The sequence below is a fragment of the Microtus ochrogaster genome, unplaced genomic scaffold, assembly GCF_000317375.1.
Source record: "Microtus ochrogaster isolate Prairie Vole_2 unplaced genomic scaffold, MicOch1.0 UNK21, whole genome shotgun sequence".
In the NCBI taxonomy this organism is placed as follows: Eukaryota; Metazoa; Chordata; class Mammalia; order Rodentia; family Cricetidae; genus Microtus; species Microtus ochrogaster.
Genome location: NW_004949119.1, coordinates 3,839,967 through 3,863,572, shown reverse-complemented (window position 1 = coordinate 3,863,572; position 23,606 = coordinate 3,839,967). Strand labels below are relative to the sequence as shown.

Genomic DNA, 23,606 nt, shown 5'->3' with positions numbered 1-23,606 from the left:
TCGAGGACCCATCACCCAGACTTCTCTCACACGGATCCTGTTCTCAGACTCCCGTCACCAGCCTATGAGTGACAAATGCTTGTTTGTGCCAACAACATTCTGTCCCAGCAGCAAGAGCTGGCTGAGACAATATTTTACAGAATAAAGAAAATATTAACTTATGGCTTTAAGCACCAATGGGGGTTAATAAATAATTTTTGCAAAGCCTCTTAAATGCTGTTATAAGCATGCACGCTGAACTTCACACATGAATCTGTTTTTACTTTATATCCAGGAGGGATAATGCTGGTTCTCTGTTTCTAACTCATTGTTTGAGTGGGAACAAGTGATTGACATCAATAAGCCAGGCAATCGGGCTCCAAGTCCAAAGCTATGCAGCAGAAGCAAACCAACCAACCAACCAAACAGACAAAAAAAAAAAAAACCCTCTGGATACAACTGGGGCTGAACTTGAATCCAGGTCTCTATCTTGTCCGTTGTTTGACTGCAAGTTTATACCTAACCTCAGTTTCTAAGACTAGATAAATGGAAAACCTATATACTCCTCATTGGTCCTCATAAGAATGAAAAGTAGGGTGCTTAAAGTCCCCAGCGCAGTGCATGGCTTCCATGGTGGTCAGTGAGAACCTAGTGAAAATGAGTGTGTTGTTGATCCCACAAACATCTGTGGAATGTGAACCCTGCCAGGCAAAACTGTGCACAGGAAGGATCCAGAAACACCTGCCTGTGGAGCTAGTATCCCAGTACCTGGTTACCCAGAGCACTAGAGCTAGAGGGGTGATGGACCCTGTGCTGTTAGAGAAGTCTTCTAGTGGGTCCTCACTATAGAACCCAGGGTGGTTAGCTCCAAATTCTCATGCCAGGATGGGCAGGCACTCAACTACTCAAAGGAGGCCATAACCTACCATGGCTCTCATAGGCCTGCCACCACGCCCAAGACTGTAACCACTAGGAGTGAAGCGCTCTCTCTCCCTTCTTGATTTCCAGAACTGTTCCTCAAACCTGCATCAAAACTGTTATGGAAGCCTAAAGGACTAAGTAAGATTAGTGGCATTACCCATGTCTGGCCACCAGAGGTCGCCCTCCCACACAAGCCCAGGCAAACAGAAGCCGCTTTTCCTCCCAGGCACCCGTGACATTATTTTCTTTCTCTATTTTTATCTATTAAAAAGATTTCCTCGCAGCCATAACTTAGATCTCTACACTAAAATGGAGCAACAGGAAGATATAACGGTGCATTTCATTTATGAATGACCTATAATAAATTACTCTGAAGTGTCTTGAGCACCAGAAGACAGAACGCTTTGTCTGCCCACCGACTGTATTTCACATACTTTAATTTAGCTGACACATAAAACTCATTTGACATTTTGCAGGTATTTTTGAGGAGAAGGGTTGGGGATGTCAGAACGGGACCCCTTTGGAGCTGGACTGCCGTGGGGTACTGCAGGGACCTGGCGTGCTGGGTGCCAAAAAGGATATTTGGTTCTTGTTGAGGGTTAGGGTGTGCAAGTGGGGTAACCGTGGCAACACGAGGTCGTCACCGAGTAGATTGTTGTCTAAGATGAGTTCCTCCAGGCTTCTGAATGCGCTCAGTCCTTCCAGTGACCTGCAATGACAAAGGCAAGGGGGAAAACGATCCTGCAGTAAATCAGAGAGGCCATTATGAGCTGAAATAAATATTTTAACCTTCCCTTTCAGAACTGGGAATAGTTTGGGCTTGGTGCCTGTCAGCGGAGTGAATGACAAGAATTAGTAGCAGGGAGCCGGGGTGGGGGCGGAGGGGGAGAAGGGGGCCCCCGCTGGCACTCACTGCATCCTTCACGAATTGCCAACATGAAGGATGAGGGTCACTTATTGAGAAGCCAGGATCCAAAACAAAGGGCTTCAGATACGGCCTGCAGGATAAATTTGTCAATGTCTTGTGCCTTCAGGCACCCAGCCTGGGCTGACCCTAACCTCCATTCCCAAGATAAATAACTCTGTCACAGTTCACCTTCATTCCCTGGACACAAATTTAAGCTGTCATCCATCATTCCTGCCTAGAAATCTCATACCCCTCTTACAATAATAAATATAACTTCAAGTATCGTTTCTTCGCAGCTCTCCTGTCGGGGAAGCAGCCAGGAAGGGGCTTTTCTCTCCCTCGCATCCTCTCATCCCTCGGCTCCTTTTTCCCCTTCTCCATTTTTTTTTTTTTTTTTAAAAACTAATCACTGAATTTGCTCCTGCCTAGCATCCCATGGCTGCCCGACAGGGAGGAATTACATAATCACTCCAGGCCAACAGAAAGCTTTTTCTTCTTTCAGGATTTCTTTTTACTTGGTCTTGGTTTTGTGTGAGGACAGGGGCCTGGGAGAACTCCTGCTTCAAAGCCCAGGGTCTCAACTTCTACTTTACGGAATGTGGACTTGTTATCTCTTTAAGCATGGAATATAGCAATGTAGATTTTCAGGCAGTAAATAAAAAGGATTAGGCATCAGGTTCAAAGACAAAAATGCTGTGACCGAAAGGAAAGGTGGACCTGTTTACCCGCGTAGTCTGACATGAGCTCTTCACTAAGGGACTCCTGTGATGTCTGAGGTGGTGCACAGTACGGGGCAGTTGTGAACAAATGCTTGCCCAGGCACACACAAATGTTAATTAAAGCGAGCTGAAAGTCCCAGGGCTCGCGCAGACTCCCAGCTTCTTCACCTGCCAGGCCCAGGAGATGTGCTGAGTTTGCACCGGCAGAGCCGGCTGGGCCGTGGAGTCCAAGAAGGGAAGACCCGACACACATTCAGTCCCTGGCTACTCTATAAAGTACAGCAGATCAGGGTGGTACCAGTCAGCGCACTGGCTGTTACTAATTGCAGCAATACTAAGACCCTGTCACCTTGGGCGTGTGCTGGGTGCACCCCAGGCAGTGACATTCAGCATGGGAGCTTTCCCCGAGGTGTCATGGCTCCCTGGTGGGCTTTCTGATAGAGGGCCTACAAAACGAGGGGTGGGGGACTGAGAGTGGGGGGGTCCTATCCTTGAGATATGTAAGCGAATGCTCATTAAACCCACTGGATCCAGAGCTCGTGCCCATCTCCATGTCCTGTGTCTAACAGACCTTCGTGCGGCCCCGCTCTGGTTCCTGCACCCAAAGCACAGCGCTCTGAAGTTAGCGCTATCTGCTGCCAGGGCCAACACAAAATCCTAAACAGGTGTGCACTTCTGTGTAAGAATTATCCTATTTCATAGGCTTCTGGGAGGCAAAACAACAACAAGAAGAAACAAACGAACAAAAACAAAAACCTCCATCCTTTTGAGGGGTTAGGAGTGGGCTATGGAGATTGGCTTCAGCTTCTCCGACTGCTAGCGACCTGAACGGGGTGCTGAAAGCCTGTCTCCTAGCCCAGGGAATTTCAGGAAGACTGGGGGGACATTTGTGCCCAACTGCCTTATGCTCCCCTCCACTCCAAACACTGTATTCCCAGTCGGTGCTGCCTCCTCGTGTGGTCCATTGGCTTATCCAGAATCTGGGATCTGAGCTGTGGGGAGAGAGACTGAGAGAGTGGGCTGATCAACAAATTCAGTGTACAGGGAATCTGTTAGCTTTCTGAAGTCCCTGTCTGTTTGTTGCTGTTGTTGTTACTTTGTTGTTGTTAGTTTCTTGTTGTTTTTGTTTGTCTGTTTGAATCTGTTTCCCATATATCCTTATGTAGCCATATATCCTTATGTAGCCAAGGATGACCTTGAACTTCTGACCCTCCTGCTTAGACCATCCCACTATTGGGGTTATAGGCATGTTTCACCAGGTCTGGTTGCTGGGTTTCTGGGAATCAGGTACCTAATATAAAATCAAATTCTCTACCAAAAGAGTTATGAGCCCCTTTCTCCATGGGAGTCAGTGAGCCAAGAACATTAACCACAAGGGCTTCAGGGCCAGGTCTCTGTTTGCCACAGAGGGGTGGAGCTCCACCCCACCCTCCATCAGGAAGCCTTCTGGGCAGCTAATAAGTTCTTTGTGCACCAGCGTCAGATGGGCTCTGGTCAAAGGCAACATTCAGATACATACTGTTCCAAGTTACGTTATGCAAATATTGTATTTTTATCATGAGAATCAGCAAAGAGCTGACAACAGGCAAGCAGAGAAAAGCTCCCTTCCCAGACTGTTTCTGAGGAAGTGGAAAACAAAATGACACAGCATGAAGAAAGACAGCACCAAGGCCAGTACACCACAAAGGCACAGGCCCCACCAAGGCAGCCTCTCTCCCCACAACCCAGGCTGTATGGGAGGGCGGGCTCAGCGAAGAGCCCCCCCCCCCCAAATCTCCTGTCTCTCGTCTGGTTGCCAGATTCCTTTTTCTCCCTGTGCTGTACAGGAGGGTGGTGATAAATCAAGTCTTTCTGTCGGCTCTGCCAGGTAGAAGGCTGAGGGACTGGAGGCAGGAGGCTCCCAATGCCATGAAGGAGAGGCACCAGGGAGAGAATTTGCGGCATTCCCACGACACATTGGAAGCCAGCAGAAAAGGGTTACTCTTTTGACTTTGAAATTTTTCCCGCGACTTGTTGCTTTCCAGAAGAAGTGATCGAGAAGGAGTTTCTTGCAATAATGTTTGTGTTCATATCCTGCATACCAGATTCACCGTTGCAGAAAATGACAAGGTTAAAAAAATAGGTTGTCGAAGTCCGGGCACAGTACTTGCTTTCCTGGGATGATACTGGTAGCTTACAGGGAAGATGGTAATGTGCTCTAAGCTAACGTGCAGACTGCAAAATGCACCCTCCGAAGTGAGAGAGAGACTCATGGAGAGTTGATGTCACCACAGGGTGATTCACTGCGTGGAAGCTGCAGTGCCTGAGAGGTGTAGGCTGGAAGCCGGAGGGAGTCACGGGGTTCTTACTCCACTGGGAGAAACCAGTAGAGAGTATGGAGGCACCCCACTCAGGGCGTGGGGACCCAGGTGGGACCACTCCAGGGCAGGGGGTTTGTTCTGCAAAGCTCATCAGAACCTCCAGATCAGGATGCAGGCTGCACCCTTCCCTGCACTAGTGGGAAAGCTGCTTTGACCACACCTATAGGTACCATCTTGGCCATCCTGCTCACTAGGCTCTCTCGGGAGCTTGTGGTTGTCTTGGGAAGAGTCCTAGTGCCTTCTCCAAAGTCACATCAATATGACAAAAACATCAAAATGTGTTTGGCTCTAGTGGAGTCAAACAGAGGGAACTTTTAAGTTTCCACTGTAATTAACCCTATCCTCGTTAAGATAATTATGATCAAGCTTCCTGTCACAGTTAATATCCCACTATCATTGCCCATGGCCCTCACAATGCCCTCATTAGCCTATAGAAACAGTGGCGCTAAAGAGGCAGCTCTGCCTGCTCAGGCTAGGCCCGCGGCTGGAGGCTGACACAGGGCTGTGGGTATGGCAGCACCTTCCTGATCTCTTCGTTACTGAGTGGATGTAAACTCAGCCTCCTCATTCTGTCCTTGGAAACTGGCCCCTTGTGTGGATGGTAATAAGAAGGCCAGGAGCAGGAGGCAGGGAAAAGGGGGTCTAATCTAAGCCTGCAATGCCCACTCCCCCATCCCCACTGCCCTCAGCCAGCACATAACCAGCAGAACATGACACCATAAAAGTCACCAGAGATCACTTCTGCAAACTCCTGGTGTCTTGTCAGCTTACAGGCTCTGTCAAGGATTAGGTCTCTCTTCTCTCAGCTGCCTGTCTAAACCAGTAGTGACATTTGTGCCTGGCCCAGAAAGGGCAATGCATAGTGGGGACAGCTCGCCATAGATCTATGTGACGAGTACCGTTTCTCTGAATTTATCCTGCACCAGAATCATGATATTCTCAAATCAAGCAGGGAAGCAGCACCTCACTCACACCTTTACCTGTCCCTACACCACATTCATCTGAACATCCAAACCTGCACTGGCGGAGCCAGAGTGGAAAGGCTATGGACATGCCAAGGGCCTAGCCCATATGCCCCAAACCTAGCAACCACCCAGGGCAACTGCCTCATCTTAAGGACTTGACCTTGTCTTCCAAGAACTCATTCTGCCCAGCCCCCAGCTAAAGAAAGGATGTCAATGTGATTTCCACTCCCCTGGATAGCTGTCAGGTTCACAGCGGACTCAGAGCCAACTCCCGAGCCTATGCGGCTGCTTAGCCAAGAGAAGGCCGTGGAGCAGGCAGGGGCTAGTGCGGCGAGCTGCCAGTGACGAGAGGGAAGTCTTTGTGTGGATCCCTGTCTTTAGCAGTGGAGAAGTGTTTGGGGGCAGAAAGAGTAAAGAGCATAGCGCATGTGCAGATAACTATTCCATGCCTGGGACAGAATAAACTTGACTATCTCCTTACCATCTGGTAGACAGGCTCACCTCTGAGACCCTCCCTATTAGTTGACACTCTCAGACCTGTCCCTCCACTGGCCTTCATAATCTTTATAATTTAGCAGCTAGGTCACTGATACTCAGCAACCACAGCATGAGGCCAACACGGGGCAGCCACAGGCCAGTGTCTACTCTAATTGGCCAGTGCAGTGGTTAAAGGGTTTAAGTGCTATCTCTGATGGCAGAAATAACAATTTGGTACTGTTTTATTTGCACACCTGGCATGCAGTGGCTATTAGAGAAGTCAGAAAATGAACTTCCCACAGAGACCCTGGCCAAAGCTACAAGGACAGGACAGACTGTACAGAGCTCACCCAAAGGAAATGAGGACAGAAAGAGGGGACTGGGAAGCAGTGACGTGACTGGTCAAGTTTCAGCACCAGCATGTCACCTAGGTCTGACAGGGGTGTTCTAGCTGCTATATGACTCTCATTGTATCCTGTTTGAGTTGCTTCATGAATGTATGGATTGACAGATAGGTAATAAATTGAGAGAAATGATTGATAAGGATAGGTAGATAGATGATAGACTACTATATTTAATAAAGTATATATCATCATTTATCATTCTATATGTTTAGCTTTATAATTTTTCTGGTTTTGTGTCATTCAGTTCACAAAGCTACACACACACACGTAATAATCTGAATCAATTACTATATAACACGCATATAAGAAACAGGAGGTAGCAGAAGCTATATACTTCATAAAGTAGGGTATATTAACAGCAATGACAGTGTAGAACATGGGATTAAGGTCAAGTATAAAGTCCTGTGGGACATCCTTTATGATGTATAAAGTAAAATTCATTACTAGGAAGAGTGATCCAAAGCCAACACTAGTTCAGAAAGCCAATAAAGCTCACTAGATGTGTAAGTTTGGCGCTTCTAAGAATACTAAGGTATCTTTCAAATATGGCGCCTGAAAGCACAGAGAATGAGTAAGAGTCAGAGCCGAGAAACAGGGCTGTCACGTTCTGGTACTTGAAAGGAGAAGTAAGCAGGTAGATTCTCCAATCTTGGGCTCTCTAGGCTACACATTAACCTACCTGGGGTTCTGGTCCTCTACCTCTGAGGAAATGATGTTTGCTTGCCTTAGGACATGATGGATAACGTATCTGATATCCCATTGTGTTGACCTCCTTGCTCTTGCCACCTGGAAGCTCAGAACTAGATTCTAAGGGACCCACCTACTAAAAGGTAATCACTTGTGACCTCTACTATCTGCTTTCTAATATCATTCTTCAGGATTATAGTTTTATAGCCTTTGATACTTTATTTACCTAGGCAACATGTTGAAATTGAATTAACTCTAATAGTTCAAACCTTTTGCTGATAAAAGGGACCCTATTAAGAACACAGTATTTCATGTATTATCACAGTTACTGTGGCCGGGCGTAGGGGACAGGGTGAGGATTCTGTAAGACCAGGTTTTCAGGAGACGTTTGACAAGGAATGAAGATGAATCATAGTGTGTCCAGATTCAAATGGCTCTGAAAAAGCTTTTAACGATATCCTGTAGCAGGAAGACAACGGGTCAGCTGGAAAATGACAACTTTAGGCAAATTCACAAGTGATTCAAACTGAGCTGGGCATGGGCACACAGTTGTAGCACCAGCCTGCACTACCTTCCTTGGTTGCCTAGTGAGTTTTCAGCCAGCCTGGACGACACAGGACCCTGTCTCGAAGGTCAGAAACAAAGGAAATCCTAGAAAGTACCTGGTGGCTCAGACTGAAGTAGAGGCAGATTCTAAAAGCTTTGGTTTCCTTCCTTCCTTCCTTCCTTTCTTCCTTCCTTCCTTCCTTCCTTCCTTCCTTCCTTCCTTCCTTCCTTCCTTCCTCTTTTTTTGCCTCTATCTCACTTTATTTGGCCATTGACTTGCTTTAGGACATATTTAACACACTTGTGAATGTGAAGACCCTGGAGAGATATTAAGAAAGACACACTGAGCTGGCGAGATGGTTCCGTGGTTAAGAACACTGAATGCTCTTCCTGAGGACCCAGGTTCAGTTCCCAGCACCCACATGGTGGCTCACATGTGGTTCACTGGACCTCCAATCTAGGGAATCTCATGTCCTTTTCTGGCCTCTGCGGGCATTGCACACAGACATATATGCAGGCAAATGCCCACCCATAAAATAAAATTAATCTTTTGAAAAAGGAAAGATGCATTTGGTTGCATGTTGGCTATGTTAGAAATAACCACTGTACCAGTCCAATCAGGTGAACTGCCAGTGCTCATTCAGTTACAGATTTAAATGCCAACAACCAAAACCTATACCTTTAAAAATCAAAAAGCAAACAAAAGTTTATCAGTACCTGTGGCCTCTCTAACAAGCCAAGGCTCAAGAGCATCAATGAATCAAAACAGAAAAGCTAAATTCCTAGTTCAAAGATGTTTAAAATTAAATTTGAACAGAAAATTAATAAATAATGGAAGGGTGGCAGAACATTTTACCCTCACAGGTACATTTTCACAAATCAAAACAACCTCATATTGTTGTCTTAAGTTTGCACAGGCCTTTGTGAAAGGTTCTAGAACACAGACAATACTTTCTTAACAAGAACTTTCTTCTCTCTCTCTCTCTCTCTCTCTCTCTCTCTCTCTCTCTCTCTGTGCGTGTGTGTCTGTCTTTCTGTCTGTCTCTCTCTTTCTCTCTCCCCTCCCCACCTCTCATTCCCTAACCCCTGCCCACCTGCCACCTTTTTGTATATCTTTTGTTATAACATATTGCTATGCAATCCACTCTAACTTGGAGCTCAGAATCCTGCTGCCTCTGCCTGGAACTGCAGGTATGTGCCAGCCTGCTTGGCTTTATAGTATTATTTATAACAACCTAAGCAACATAACCATCCAACAACAGAGAGATGATGAAAAATGGCCCAGTACATCTGAATAATTAAATACCACACAGCAATTAAAAATTTTAGATAGATATCTAATGATCCAGTAGAATTTCATGCTATATATTTACATACCTAGAATTAAATTACAAGAACTGTGCTACACACACCAATAGCTCATGCATGGAAATTAAAAGCTATTCATAGGCTCTTCGCCATTTTCCACACAAATGTTACCTGCGCCATGTTTCTGTGAATATTTTCTTCCATGTTAAGAGTCATCAAAGTAGTGTTTATTAACTGTTTCTCATTTATAAACTGCTATTAATGTGCAATTTAATATACAAAGACTTGATAATTCAGCATCATGCAAATTCAATTGAATGCATATATTTGTACTCAGAGTTTGAGTTCCAGAAAAACCTCAGAGTTTCCATCTCCCAACCCCCCACCCACCTATCACAGAAGATAACTAACATCCAGGGAGGTAAAAAAGTTTAGCTTAAGCCTTGCATAATGATCAAGCCACATCTAGAAGCTTTGAGTGTCCATCCAGTACAGCCTCAACTATGCATGACTATCTGTGAGACTGAACAACACATAGCTGTGGTTCAGAAATGAGAAGTCACCCCGTGCCTCGACCTTTCCCTAAACAATTTGAATGTTGGGGTATAATCCTGTCATTATAATTAGCAACTCAGGGTTATTTCCAGTTCTTCCGCTTTTTAATCTGCTCCCGGATTTTCCTATATCCCCTAGAATAAACAGCTCCTGAGCCTTCACGTGCCCTTTATGAGGCTGAGGACAATAAGGGGTGGAGTGAAGTTGAAGTTCATCATCTGATTGTGTGTTGATAAGCTTGCCCTTCATCAAAGTGCTCACCGGCTTGCAAAACAAGATGCATTTAGTGACCTCTTTTGGGCCACTTCTTTGCAAGTCTCTGGGATACAAAGGTGACTGTGGCATGGTCCTCTGTTCTGAGAGGTAACTGCCTGTACACTGAGACATAGTTATCAGGTAACACAGGGTCAAAAATTAAGCTCGAATGACAGATGCTACTTTAATGAGGCTCATGTTTTTGAACACTTGGCGTCCAGCAGGTGGAACTATTCGTGGAAACTGGAAGGTTTAGGAGATAGAGACTTCATAAAGGAAGTGTGTCACTAGGGCATCTGTGGCTTGGCCACACTTACTATTCATGTCCTGCTTTCTGACTACAGGTGCAATGTGACAGCGGTCCTTACGCTGCAGACACCTGTCTTCCTTACAACAATGGGCTGTATCTCTTTGGAGATAGAATCCAAAATAAACCCTCACTCCCTTAAGTCACTCTGGTCAGGCATTTTTGTTACAGCAGCATGTAAAGTCAATAAGAGGGTGAGGCTAACCGTGGCTTGAGATAGGCTTCAGCTGCATCTCAATTCCAGTGAATTCTAGCTTTTCATTATCTACCTACATGGTTGAGGCCGGAGAGTCATAGGAAAAAAAGATAATTAGATCCTGACACTCAGAAAATCCCTAGCCTGAAAATTTGGTCTATCACCAAGAATGATGTATGTGGTACCCACTTGCATCATGTGAAGAACTCGTATCCTACATGAGAAGACATACAAGCTACACGAGTCACAGAGTCTACTGCAGTTGAGTTTGCCATCTGTGGAAGAGTGAACAAATGGGGCTAGAAGTGAGGAGAGAGCAAGCAGGAAAGCAGGTTGCTAAGCAATGTAGACAAGAGCAGTGTTGGAAGCTCAGAGAGATGAGGGCTGTAAAGGGTTCTCCCTTTTATTGTCCACCACTGCTCTGCTTCCCTGAATTATCTCATCTAATCAGCCCTTCAAGACAGAGTTGAGGTTGCAGACACTCTCCCTAGATGAACACCGCTCTCTGTGTCCTGTCCCTGTCCCTCTCCTCCTCTAAGCTCTCCTCCCAGGTCTAAGGAAACCTTCCCTGTCTCTCTCCTGCCAGTGACAGCATTTAGGCCTGAGCCTTGACTATGTCTCTAAAAATTATTTTGATTCACGGTTTGAGATTTTACAAAACCACACAGCCCGCATGAAGCCTGTGGCTTCAGGATCTTGTTTGTTTTTAAGAGTCCGAGGAGTGAATTTGTGTGGTGGGTCCTATAAATGGAGGTTTTCTTTGCTGGGGAGATGTGGGGGAGCAGACACGGTGAGCCGCAGTCGCGGTATGCTTGCACGTCGCCATGGGGCGGAAGGTACTGCTGGTTGGGGAGGCTCCCATGGTCATTGGGCAAACACAAGCTGAGCCAAGAACACAGTGCTTCAACCTCATGAACAGTTTGCTTGAAAGATAACAGTGTCTCTTCCACACAAGCCTTTCACCACCTTATAGAAAGAGATTTTTCCAAATTCAACAGATGGTGTCTACTCACTGCAAACCAACCAGAAAAGAAGACATTGCCATGTCTGGGCCTCCTGGTCCCAGGATCCAAGGGGGCCCTAACCAAATGCTTTCTTTAAAGATCAGTTCCCCATAGGCCAGGCACCCTTGAATGGAATTAAGCCAGCAAAAACGTGCTAGATGTTGACTCTGAGGTCTCAGGGGACTGAAAAGCGTGAAAACATGTTTTTAGGCCCAGACTACAAGATAGCTTTTTATGAGTGAAGGAGAGAGGGCTCTGGGACATCTCAACCTCTCAAAGGGCTTGTATGAAAGCCACATTCTCTCCCCAGGACAGCTCCACCTCTGTGCCTCAGAAAAACCACCCAAGGAACAAGTCAGTGAGATGAGCTTCCCACCTCACACAGCATGGGCACCCTATCCCTGACAGCACTGTGGAGAGCAGCAATGAGTCCATGAACTAGAGTCTCTCTAGGCTGCACCCAGGTCCCCACCTCCTCTGCCAACTGTTACTGAAGACAAAAGGCCATCAGGGTGGTTTTCACAGCAACATATGGTTCTTGTAGGCTGTCCCTTGTCAACTCAGTAAAGTCAACTGCGAAGATGTGGACATGCATAGGAAGACTGGACTTTGGGGACACGAACCCTGTTTCCAAGCCCTCATAAGCATAGTCTGTTCATAAAAACATAGTTTAAAATGAAATTTGCATATCTTATCTTAAAAAGAAAAACTTGTTATCTCAAAAAAGCAAGTAGCTAATCATCCCAAAGATTATAGATATGTGTTATACATTATATGATTGCTGCAAGAACCTCTATTTAAAGAACCATCAAAAACCTGATTTACATCTGCCTTGGTCATCATCTTACCACAATGCTTTTTTCAAATCATTCCCCACCCTGCACCCTTTGGGTTCATTTTCCACATCTGCAATTGGGACAGCAACATTACTTTGGACGTCCCTCCAACCTCCAACATCCTACATTCCAAAGTAAATAATAGGAATAAACATCACAACCCAAAGTTTCATTACTGATTCAATAATTCCACCACTAAGTACCAAGTTCAACTTCTTGATAGCCCAAAACCTAGGGGCTTCAGGTCAAAGTAGGTGCCAAGCCTTCAAGTATGAAATCTAATTAATAAAAAGATCTTGGGGGAATAGGAAATTTGGGGTAATGAAACTCATCCCCCTCCCATTTCGCCCCATCTTTCATAGCAACCTAAATTAGAAGGTGACGGGCAAAGTGACATACTTCTCAGAAGGCAAGAGAAAAGTATTTGATGAATTGACCATTGTTCCAGAACTTATGGACACTGTATGTGCATAATGACCAAACTTACTGTTCACGCAGATCACTGCCAAGATGAGAAACCATAATGAATGGACCTCAGGATACCCTGCACAGAGGGAGCTTTAATTTGACTAGTTGTAATAAAATTAATTCTTCAAAATGAGAAGCTGGATGAAGGAAGAAGATGGTGATTTGGACAGATCAGAAAGGCTGGGGATGACATGGACATGGAGCAGATATTAACGGTTGGTTTTCCATTGGTTATATCAGTCAAGTAAGTGGAAGAATGAAGTTGAGTTTCCTCTACTCTATACCTTATTAAAGTGCCTGTATGTGCTCTGCATTCAATAGACACACTTGAGATACTGAGATGAAATGGCCAGGCATCCTAATAAACAACAAATGGGTTTTCATGAGTTCCTATTCTTCCTTCTAAGACTGTTTACTGAATATGCCTTCCCCAGGGCCAGGGAGAATGCAAAGAATTTTCTCTCGGCCTGTGGAGGCTGCAAAACACTGAGTTCTCCTGGGCTAGGCTACTCTAGCAAAACAGGGCAGGTTCTTTTGGTCTCAGGGCTTCCCCCATGCCCGGTGCTCACTGCCAAGCAGCTATATCCACCTGTCCTCCCGCTAAGCCCCACAGCACCACGCTGCCTACTTCCTTATTCATCCCCTGGTTTTGGTCCCCTGGAAAGTGTATGCTGAGATTTACTTAATTGATGACAAGACATGTTCTTCCAGTATCACATAGTGCACTAAAAACATCACAATGTCAAGAGCAGCAACCAGATGGACAGAAAAAAACAGAAAAGTCCTAAACTCTAGCTGTAGCAGTGAATAACTTAGCCTGTGGAGCTTGATTTCCTCCATATGTAAAATCTTGGGTCATAGTAGATGACTGTTCTATCTTTTAACAATAACCATTTGAAGCCCTCTGTGTATCTGGCATTTCTAAGTACAAAGGTGGTTAAGATGCTACTTTATCACCAACAGTCCCAAATCTCACAAAACCATGATATAGACACATAATCCTTACAACCCAAAAACATGTGGGTTCTTCTTCTACCTTCCAATGACTTTTTAGCTGTCTTTAGAGTTCCTTCTAACATCCAGAAACGTCCAGATTTGTGTGTTTGATGTTAAAGATCAAGTCCAGAATTACAGACAAGTTTGGTTACCCAAGTACTGAGGTGGCCCCCTTCCATGATGCTGAGATTATCCTCACTGTGAGAACAAGGCATCTATGCAATCCACCACTGAGAAGACTGTTTCTTCCACCTCCTGCTTTTGCAAGGACAACTTTTTTCCCATTTCAATAGGAAAGTCGCTCATTACTAAACAGCAAGGTTTGTGCTTTTGGCGAATATAAGGTTTTATGAGCAAGCCTCCCTCCTCTCTCTGGATTTAGAGAAAGAGAGTGAGAAAGCAAGCCTGGCTCAGAGTTCAGGGTGAATTATAGACCGCTGCTCAAGATTCACGGCTCTTCGTGGTAGGAGGTTAATATTCTCACATGTCATTAGGTCTGCTGGCTCTCCTGATGCTTCATTGAAGCAGGCAGCAAATTATTTCCTCATGCCGCCGAGGACAGCACACTTCAAAGCAAGGGAACTCAGGTCAGGACAGGCCTTTCGGGTGGATTAATGACTTCGGATCACCACGGATTGTCTGTAGGTAAGAATGGGCCTGAGGCTTTTGACAAAGCTAACTTTTTGATCAGTCTTGACCCTTCTTTCAAAACAGACCTCCAGATTTTATTCCTATCACCTTCTAAGACCCACCAAGACCCACAGGAAGGTTGAATAACCTGTCTGGTTATTTTCTCTTCACATGAAATGCCTCCACTTTCTCAGTGATAGTGTACATACCACCCCCAGTTCAAGGTGGAGCTTAAACGTATTCCTTGTAGGAGACTTTGCCTCTCTCAAACTGGCCCAAGTGTCTCTCGACTGAACTCTCTAGGGACTTCTATCTGTATACTCCTGTTTCCACTGCCCAAGGGCTTGCTCTGTCTTCTGGTTGTCCAAGGTATCTGAGGCTTACTTGTCTACTTGACAATCAAGTCCTACGATGACTAACACAGTGACTTATATGTCTGGTGATGGTTGATTGAGAAGGAAGAGAGGAATAATTCACATGTCACAGATCCTATTTCTAACCTCTTTCTAACCCAGAAGAACAGACTCATTAAAATGAGTCTTTGCAACTAGCCTGGGAATCCCAACTTACAAAGATCATAGTAGCTGAAGGAAGTGGGTGATGAACACACAACACTCACAGAGAATCTGAGAAGAGGCAAAGGCCATCTACCTTGGGCCTAAGATGTAGTACAAATCCCCATCATGGTCTGTATTCTATTATTGTCTGTTCTAGGTCTTAACACAAAAATGATTCTAACTGGGGTCTTTGGCACAATCTTAGAGGTTGTCCCAGGCAAGGAGCCACTAGGAGAACCTGCAGGAGACTCAACTGAGGGTCCATCTCAGCCCCACACCCTGGGCACTCTGAGCAGGTAACAGGCCAGAAACCTAGACTTCTTGTCTAATGTCTATAGTTGAGCTAGGTGTGTTCTTCTCTTTAGAGGGGGTGTCTGCACTGAGCACATGGGTATAAGCAGGAGTGACATCAGCCAGCCCTCCATTTCTGCCAGAAAGCAAAGTAAGAGCCACAGATACAGAAGGGATACCTCTTACCATCAGGCCTAGCTGTTTCCTGTGTTTGGCTCACTTTAAAATGTTCTTTGTAGGCCTTAGTCTCATCCTATCATTTTCTTTAAGACCCCACTTTCTTTTTTCAAAAATACCTTGCTTTTCTGTAACTTGTTCTCCACACACACACACACACACACACACACACACACACACACACATCTGTCCACACAGACAGTTCTCAAAGGCTAGACAGGCTCCCTCCACACACTTGACTCTGGCCCGAGCCCTGTCTTAGTTACTTTTCTTGCTGCAATGACAGATAGCTGACAATGGCAGCTCCAGGAAAGAACGGTCTATTCTGGCTCCTGGTGTGAGGGTGCAGCTCAAACGCTGAAGAGATCATGGGGGTCAGAGGGTAACGCTGTGTTCACAGTCAGGAAGAAGAGAAAGATGAATGTTGGTGCTCAGCTCCTGCATCAGCTACATTCTAGTGCTGTGATAAAAGCCACTGTAGCCATGGCAACTCACAGGAAAAAGAACCCTGTACTGAGCAGACAGATGAGACTTAGTGCAGACAGAGCGTTCCTTCAATGGGCTTCTATTGCTTTGGAACAAAGAGGGGGGACTCGAGCAGTGAGCAGAAAAGGTTCTTTGTGATCTCTTGTGTCAGGATCCTCAAAGCATTTCCTTAAAACTCTAATGCAGGGGCCCAGGCTGCATGCCCTACAGCATGGCGTGACTCTTCAGGAGTGGACTCGGGTATTCACTTTAATTTCCCCAGTTCTCTCTATGTCTATCAAAGTCTGGGGCTCTAGGAAGTATCCGGCTCAACCACCTCTCCATGAGGCTAATGACGCACTATGTTCATTGAACCAGAGCGTGTCCATTATAGATAGCCATGTTTTTGTGCGCCGGAAGAGAAAAACACCAACCGCTAATCTGGATTACTACAATCTGGATTTTTCTACATTAAAATAACTAAAATTTTCTCACTTTTGAGACTAGAGAGCTGACTCAGTAGACAAAACATTTGCCATGCAGATGCAGCAACTGGAGTTTGAACCAAGAAGCCATATTAATTCTAGATAAATATGGCAGCCATCCTGAAACCTCAGTGGTCCAGATGGACACCGGATTCTTAGGGAAAGATGGCTAACTAAATAAATAGAGTTGGTGAGTTCTGAGTTCAGCGAGACATCCAAACTCAGTAAATAAAACCAAGAGTGATTGAAGAAGACAGCAAATGAGAGCCTTTTGCTACGCACACATACACACACACACACACACAGAGCTGCATCCATAAACATGCAAACACACACACACACACATCATATCATATACAAGTAAAAAGGATCAAAAACAACGTTCATAGTTTTTACCCTGCAGATTGCTTTGAGAAAGCCTAAATCCTGAAGTCATTAGTTCAATGACAAGTGTCAATGCAAGATTATGATACAGCATGAATTTGAGTGCCAAATCACAACGGATTCTTTCATGACATAGAAAATATCAAAAATAAGCTAATATGCCTAAGTCAACTAAGACATTTTCTAAATTTTCTTTCCTTTCTTTTTGGTTTTGTTTTGTTTTTCAAGACAGGGTTTCTCTGTGTAGCCCTGGCAGTCCTGGGACTCACTCGATAGAGCAGGCTAGCCTTGAACTCACAGAGATCTACCTCCTCTGCCTCCTGAGTGCTGGGATTAAAGGCATGTGCAATCACTGCCTGGTCTAAAACATTATCTTTTAATGAAAACAATCAGAACTCAACTCAAGTATATACTGACAATAACCCAGGACACCTTCCTGCTGGCCATGAAGAACTTCCGGGACATATTTGGGGTAGACTTGGTGGTGTTAACGTGTGAAACAAATGGCCATCTTAACAAAACAGACAGTAAGGTGTGGCGAGGGCTACATGGACCAGAGAGGTCACCAGTACCTTCTGACATCCCGTTAGTGTGGTATTGTTACTGTCTCAAGATAACCATGTAATTTGTTGTATGAACTGGAACAACTTCCAGAGCAAAGGGGACACTATTACCTCTTACGCCTAGAAAGCAGGCATTAACCTACATTACCCTGGGCAAAATGAAATGAAACTTAACCTACTTATTACCCTAAGCTGTCCCCTTGAATAATGCGATAATGAGAAGTGATCTATTCAGACCTTTGGAATCTGCCGCATGAGGTATGAACGGGGGTCAGTTATTACTCTGTGTTTTCAAAATTGGCACATGTGTCACATCTGTTCTCTACACGGTCCCCACAAATCTCTCTAACTGCCAAGCAACTACCACAACTTCCCCTCCCTAATATGAGGTGTCTTAGAAACACACAACACCCCCAGTCTCAAAGATATCCCTGGAGTTATCCTAACAAAGGAAGTCAGCAGGGCTAAGTGGGGATAAAATGAGGAAAATAAAGATATTTGGGGTGCCTTGGCAGGGTGATGCTACCAGCATTCATTGAACACAGGTCAAGGGCACTGCTATCTGTAAGACACAAGTTGCCGCAATAAAGAATGGTCTGACTCAAAGTGTCATTCAAGTCAGGGCTGAGAAGGCCCAGCACAGACAGAGGAGGTTGCTTCTGCCCCTCTGCCATGGGTGTGCACTGTCTTTTCTCTCCCTCCCCTGCACCGCCGAGGTCCCAGCCATTCCCTAGGCCCAGGTTGGGATGTGGGAAGGCACCCACTCAGGCACAGAAGAGAAAGCACAGCTGTCAACCTCCACAGTGAAGGAGACAGAACTTCCCTTCTGGAGGGGAACGGACGAGATTGACAGACCCGGGGACTCTTCACTTCTCCGAGACTAGTGGGAAAGAAAGTGACAGCACACACACACATATCAGGCAGGTTGAAGCTGGAGCTCTCTCATTGGCACTCAGAGGCCCTAACCTCAAAAGATGTGTGCATCTTAGGAGCAAGGACAGCCCCAGAGAACACCCTTAACGAAATGCGCTTGTCCTGAGTCTAATCCCCTTCCAAACATTTCAGGTCTGCGCTAATACTGGGTGCAGATATGACTCTCTCATCACTCCTGATGGACTCAGTCCCTCGTGTGTACGGAAGCAGAAACCAGGCTGGAAGTGAGCAAGAAGGCGCTTGTCCATACACAACCTTTAGAAGAGCAGGGAACCTTGGCGGTAACTGCTGAGCAAGGAAGAACAAGAAGATAACATGGAAGAGGAGAGGAGCGAGATGAAGGGGTCTTCAGGCCCCAAATGTCTCCTATATTAGTCCTAGTCTACTGTTACAAATACCCATGATCTGGTAGCTTACAAACAGAAAGGTTTCTGGCTCCTGGAAATAAAAACCTGAAATCTCCATGTTGGTAGGGCTGTGCCCCGCTGAAGGCACTGGAAGACTTTAGCTAGCCCCCTCTCTCTAGCTTCTGCTCCCATGAAGTGTAGCGAAGTGCAAATAGGTTTTGCTGAACACACAGTGCTTACCCTGTGCATAGGTCTAACTACACACAGGTCTAACTACACACATGGCATCCACTTTACAAGGCTAGCCATAACACTGAATTACAGAACCATCCTGTTCCAGTATGACTTCATCTTAACAGATTGTCTCTAAAACCAAAAAACTCTATTTCCAAACATGTTCACATTCATAGCTACTGAGATATAGTGTTTCACCAAACAAAACTAAGGGTACAAACTATAGGCCTGTCACTTCCCAAGCAATCGCTGTTCCTGTAAGGAACACCTAGGGGATTTCCTATGAAAGCCAGGCATTCACTATTATGACTCAGGAGCCGCTGCAATGTGGCCACAACCGAGCTCTCAAAGCTGTGCTCATTACAGCCTCTCCTTAGGCTTGGCTTCCTATGTCCAGCTTAAGACAGCATAGATAAAGACATACAAGAATGTACCACACTGCATAGCTAACACTCAGAATATTCAAGCACAGCAGACTTTTGAAAAGTTCACTCATGTGGGCTAGGGAGATGGCCCTTGGTGGCTTGCTGGCCAACCAGCCTAGCCAGCTGCAAAGTTCCAGGTTGAAATGACAGAGCCCATCTCAAAGAGTAAGGTGGAAGACAGGCAAGATGGTACAGTATCAACATCTACAGTGTATAAACGTGTAGACCTGAGCTCTACGCCCTGGAAATAATACAACTCAATTCTTGAAAGTTGTTCCTGTGCGTCTAGACACACATGTCATTGTGTGTGCCTCCCCACTTCCATAATTGTAAATAAAATAAGGTAAAGCACAATCAATGGAGGCATTCAGCAATGACATCTGGTTTATACATGTCCAGGTACCAGAAAGTACGCTGGCACACATACATACACAACACAAAACACACAGCTGCACACAGGCACACATAAAGAAATATATTAAAGCTCACACCCATATCCATTATTCCTTCTCTGAAATACAGCCATGGACTTAAGTCCATAACTCCCAGTGTGGAACTGATGCTGATAAAGGTGTTTCCCTTGTCCCTTTCTCCGCTCTAAAGACAAAGTTCTAAAACCAGCATATTACACAAGGGGACCAAAGGACTCAGTCAGCAGGTGCAAAACTCTCAACACTCCTTGGGAAAGTACAGGTAAATTCTGGCTAATACACTAGAAATATTAAACAGGACTAAAATCACCAAAACTGAAGAAGGAAAGTGGCAACAAACAAGTTAGAGACTCTCAACAATGTGACAACCAGGGCTTCTCCCACCTGGAGCCATCCAAACATCATGGCCCTGAGTCTGAAGTGAGCATCGTCAAAGGGAAAACTCAACATATATTTAGGGAGAGCCGCCACTGCGCTTGTTTTTATATGAAGAAGTAGATAACCGCCGCGTTCCGATTGTTTATAATTCTCATGGAGAGACAAGATGTTGACGTGTGGAAATTAAACAATATGAGATTCAAGGAGTAATTCGAGGTAACAATAGAACCATCACAAAGCAATATATGCTTGTGTGTCACATAAACAATATAGAAAATAAATGGAACAAGAATTCAGAGGGAATGATTACTGTGCACTGAAAGCTGAGGAATGGCGCTTTCAAGAAAGCAGGCTCTGTCTGCACTGAGACTCTGAGACAACCAGAGTGTATTCACACCGCTGCTTCACGTGCAGAGGACTCGTTGGCAGCAGAACTTTTAGGAAGACACCGTGCTAAAGTAATTAGTATAATTTCATAATTACAGACAACTGGAAAATTTGCTTAAATGGATACCTGGATCTGGCTTAATGCCAGAATAATATGGTGGTATGACTGAGAGTCATGGAATGGTAGGTAGCTTCTTAGCCGACTTCAAAGAGCCCTTCCTCTCGGCATTTCTGTCTGGACATCTGATGTGGGCACATCTAAAGAACCGTTTGCTGAAGAGTGAGGCAAAGCTAATGGGGGTCTCTTCTAAGAAGGATGCAAAAAGCCTGAACTTCCATGTTCTGAATTTCTCCTCCCCTGTTTCAGCCAAGAGCTCAGTAGGCATCCAGGATAGTCTTGAACTTGGGGTGATTGTCCTCCCTCTGCTTCCCTGTGGAAGGACTGAAGACATGCGCATCTCTTCTTCTAGCTCTCTACCATGTCTAGAGATGCCATGTGGTCAGGCTCACATGGAGCAGAACTGATGGAGAAGGCCTCTAACCAGCAGGCACAAAGACAAGGATTCATCTCCTATGATTCAGGGAACTAAATGCTACCAGCATTCCCATGGGCAGGCTTGGACATGGATCCTTTACTATCAAGCCTTTAAACAACGGTAGGCCTCTTTGGAACCTTCACTAGGAGACCATGGAGAGAGCTGCCCCCAAGTCTCAGGCTATAGAAACTGCACGTTGTGTTTGTCATTGGCAGGTGCTCAATTTGGGGTTGATTTTACACTCTACAATATGTAACTAATTCAAATGAATCTCCTCCTCTAATCTACCAGCTAAGCCCCTTCTGTGTGTATGATAAGGGGATAAATAGATAGAGAACTCAGCTGAGGTCAAGAGACACAAAGAGGCTCCAGGACTTGGGATCAGGTCCTTCAGTTACAGTAGCAACATGCTAAAAAGTAGCTTGCGGTTTTCAAAGTGAGTTGCAGTTGGGTTCACTGAATTTCTGGGAATGCAAACTGTGCCTGCCAGACGGGACAGAGACGGGGCTGCATTCTGCAGGGGCACTGTCCTTTTGGTGGCCGCATCCATGTGCAATGCGGAGCTCCCCGAAGCATATATTGAGATGAGGAAGTGAGGGAAGGTCATTTATTAGGAAAGGACCCATATGCAACACCAGCAATAAGAAGCGGGCCAAAGTCAGTGAAGGAAGCAATATGTGGTGGGTGACTGGCTGCCACTCAACCCCTCTAGGGCAGGGATCAGCGGAGTGTTGGTGTAAACGATGAGATGGTAGGCACAGTGGGCCAAATGGTTTCCACTGTTCCACTCTTGTGTCCGTAACCACAGATAGTAGCCACTTCCCTCTGTCTAAGACCAAGAAGGTCTCAGTGGCCAGAAAAAATTCAAACTACATGGAGCCAGAAGCTTTTAGTGTGGTGTGCGGAGGGGCAGGCAAGTTCCAAGGGCAGACAGGAGGGTACCAACATTCTGCCAAGAGACTCCAACCCAGTCTGACCTCCCTTTAAGAAGAAAGTAGGAGTGGGGCCAGAAGGAACCAATGGATGGAAGCTTCTGCCAACACCTCTCTTCCTCGCCCCTTCCCTAAGAAACACCACCACGATTCTAAAACAGGTAGAATTTTCCAGTAACACAGTTACCCATTATCCTTGCTAAGTCTCAACTAACAATTCACCACCACCACCCCACCCTGCTTCTATGGGCATGCAGAGACTCCTTCACCCGTAAGGAATTCCTGCTTGAGGTGTGGAGGGGGTGATGATCTGAAAGCCCAGATTAAAGCATCGTTTTTGCTGGATAAAGAGAGAACAACAACAAATTAAATAATGGTCTGAGCAGCTCGCAGTCCCAGCTCACTGCATTCCCAGTGAAGGGAGAATCTACACTTCCCCTCTCCTCTGCAGGAGGTTCAAGTTGAAGACAGAAAAAAATTAAATGAAGTTAAATCATCTTATTATGTAATTGGGACTAGGCCTCAGGCTTCAGCAGTCAAGATGGGATTAAGGGCAGAGCCACCTGGGCTGCCATTCTCCTGGGTCCCATTTCTACCCCCTTCATCCCTTTTTATAGCCAACAGATTAAAATGCGAGCCTAGCAATCTTTGATCTTTCACTTGCTGACACAAATCCTTTCAAGCTCCCAACATTTTCTGCTGAGGTAATTAGTAGTAATTAAAAGGTTTCCAACAGTCTTTGCTCCTTGTTTCCCCACCGTGTGTCTTTCTTTCCTCTCCCCCCTTCCCCAAAAGAAATTGCTTTTACAAGTAGCTTCCATCTCCAAAACACAGGCGTCTTTCCCTTTCTTCTTTATCTGACTTGGCCAGATCAAGTAGATTAGTGATTCCATTATTCAGAATACAAAGCCAGACAAGAGGGTTTTACTATCGCACCTGACCCGGTGAGAGTGCAGGGGGCTTAGGTTAGGAAACAAGTGCCCCAGCTTGTAGGCTGCTATGAAAATCCAGTCCAATTATGCAGAAAAAGACACTGGGCAGTATCTGCTGCTAAAGAAAGCCACCATTTAAGGAAGTGTCTGCTCCAGTGTCTGTCATGTGCACGCGCATGCACACTGCTGCTATGGTTTGAATGTGACAAGTCTGCCACAGGCTCTGGCAGCTAAGCACCTGGTCCCAGCTGATTGTGCTGTTTGGGAGATAACGGGGCCTAACTAGATGACATGGGCAGTTAGGGCCTTGGAAACTATAGTCTCCTTGACTTGGGGTGCTCTAGCAATAATAGTCTTTATTGGAGACTTCATGTGCCCAAACACCTAACACTCCTGCAGCCAAAAAAGGGAAGATTTCCTACCATCGCTTTCCCTGCCTTTGTGGACAGTAGCCTCTGAGCCATGAGCCAAAATAAACCTCTTGTCCTTTAAATTGTCTGTCAAGTGTTCTGTGACACCAACGAGAAAAGGAACTAACAGATACATTGACCAGTTCACATAGAGTCTCCACCACAGTGAGAAGCTCGCATAATATCTCTTTTCTTCTCATGCCCACCTTTCTGTTTGTC

General features: G+C 45.4%; 1 protein-coding gene across 1 annotated transcript in view; it reads right to left on the bottom strand.

Annotated features, from left to right (window-relative positions):
• Positions 1-23,606, bottom strand: part of Lrmda (leucine rich melanocyte differentiation associated) — a 1,015,195-nt gene that overhangs the window by 435,184 nt on the left and 556,405 nt on the right. Inside the window, exon 3 of the mRNA XM_026789555.1 lies at positions 1,483-1,609. Coding sequence (XP_026645356.1) covers positions 1,483-1,609 — 127 coding nt within the window. The remainder of the gene's footprint in view (positions 1-1,482; positions 1,610-23,606) is intronic.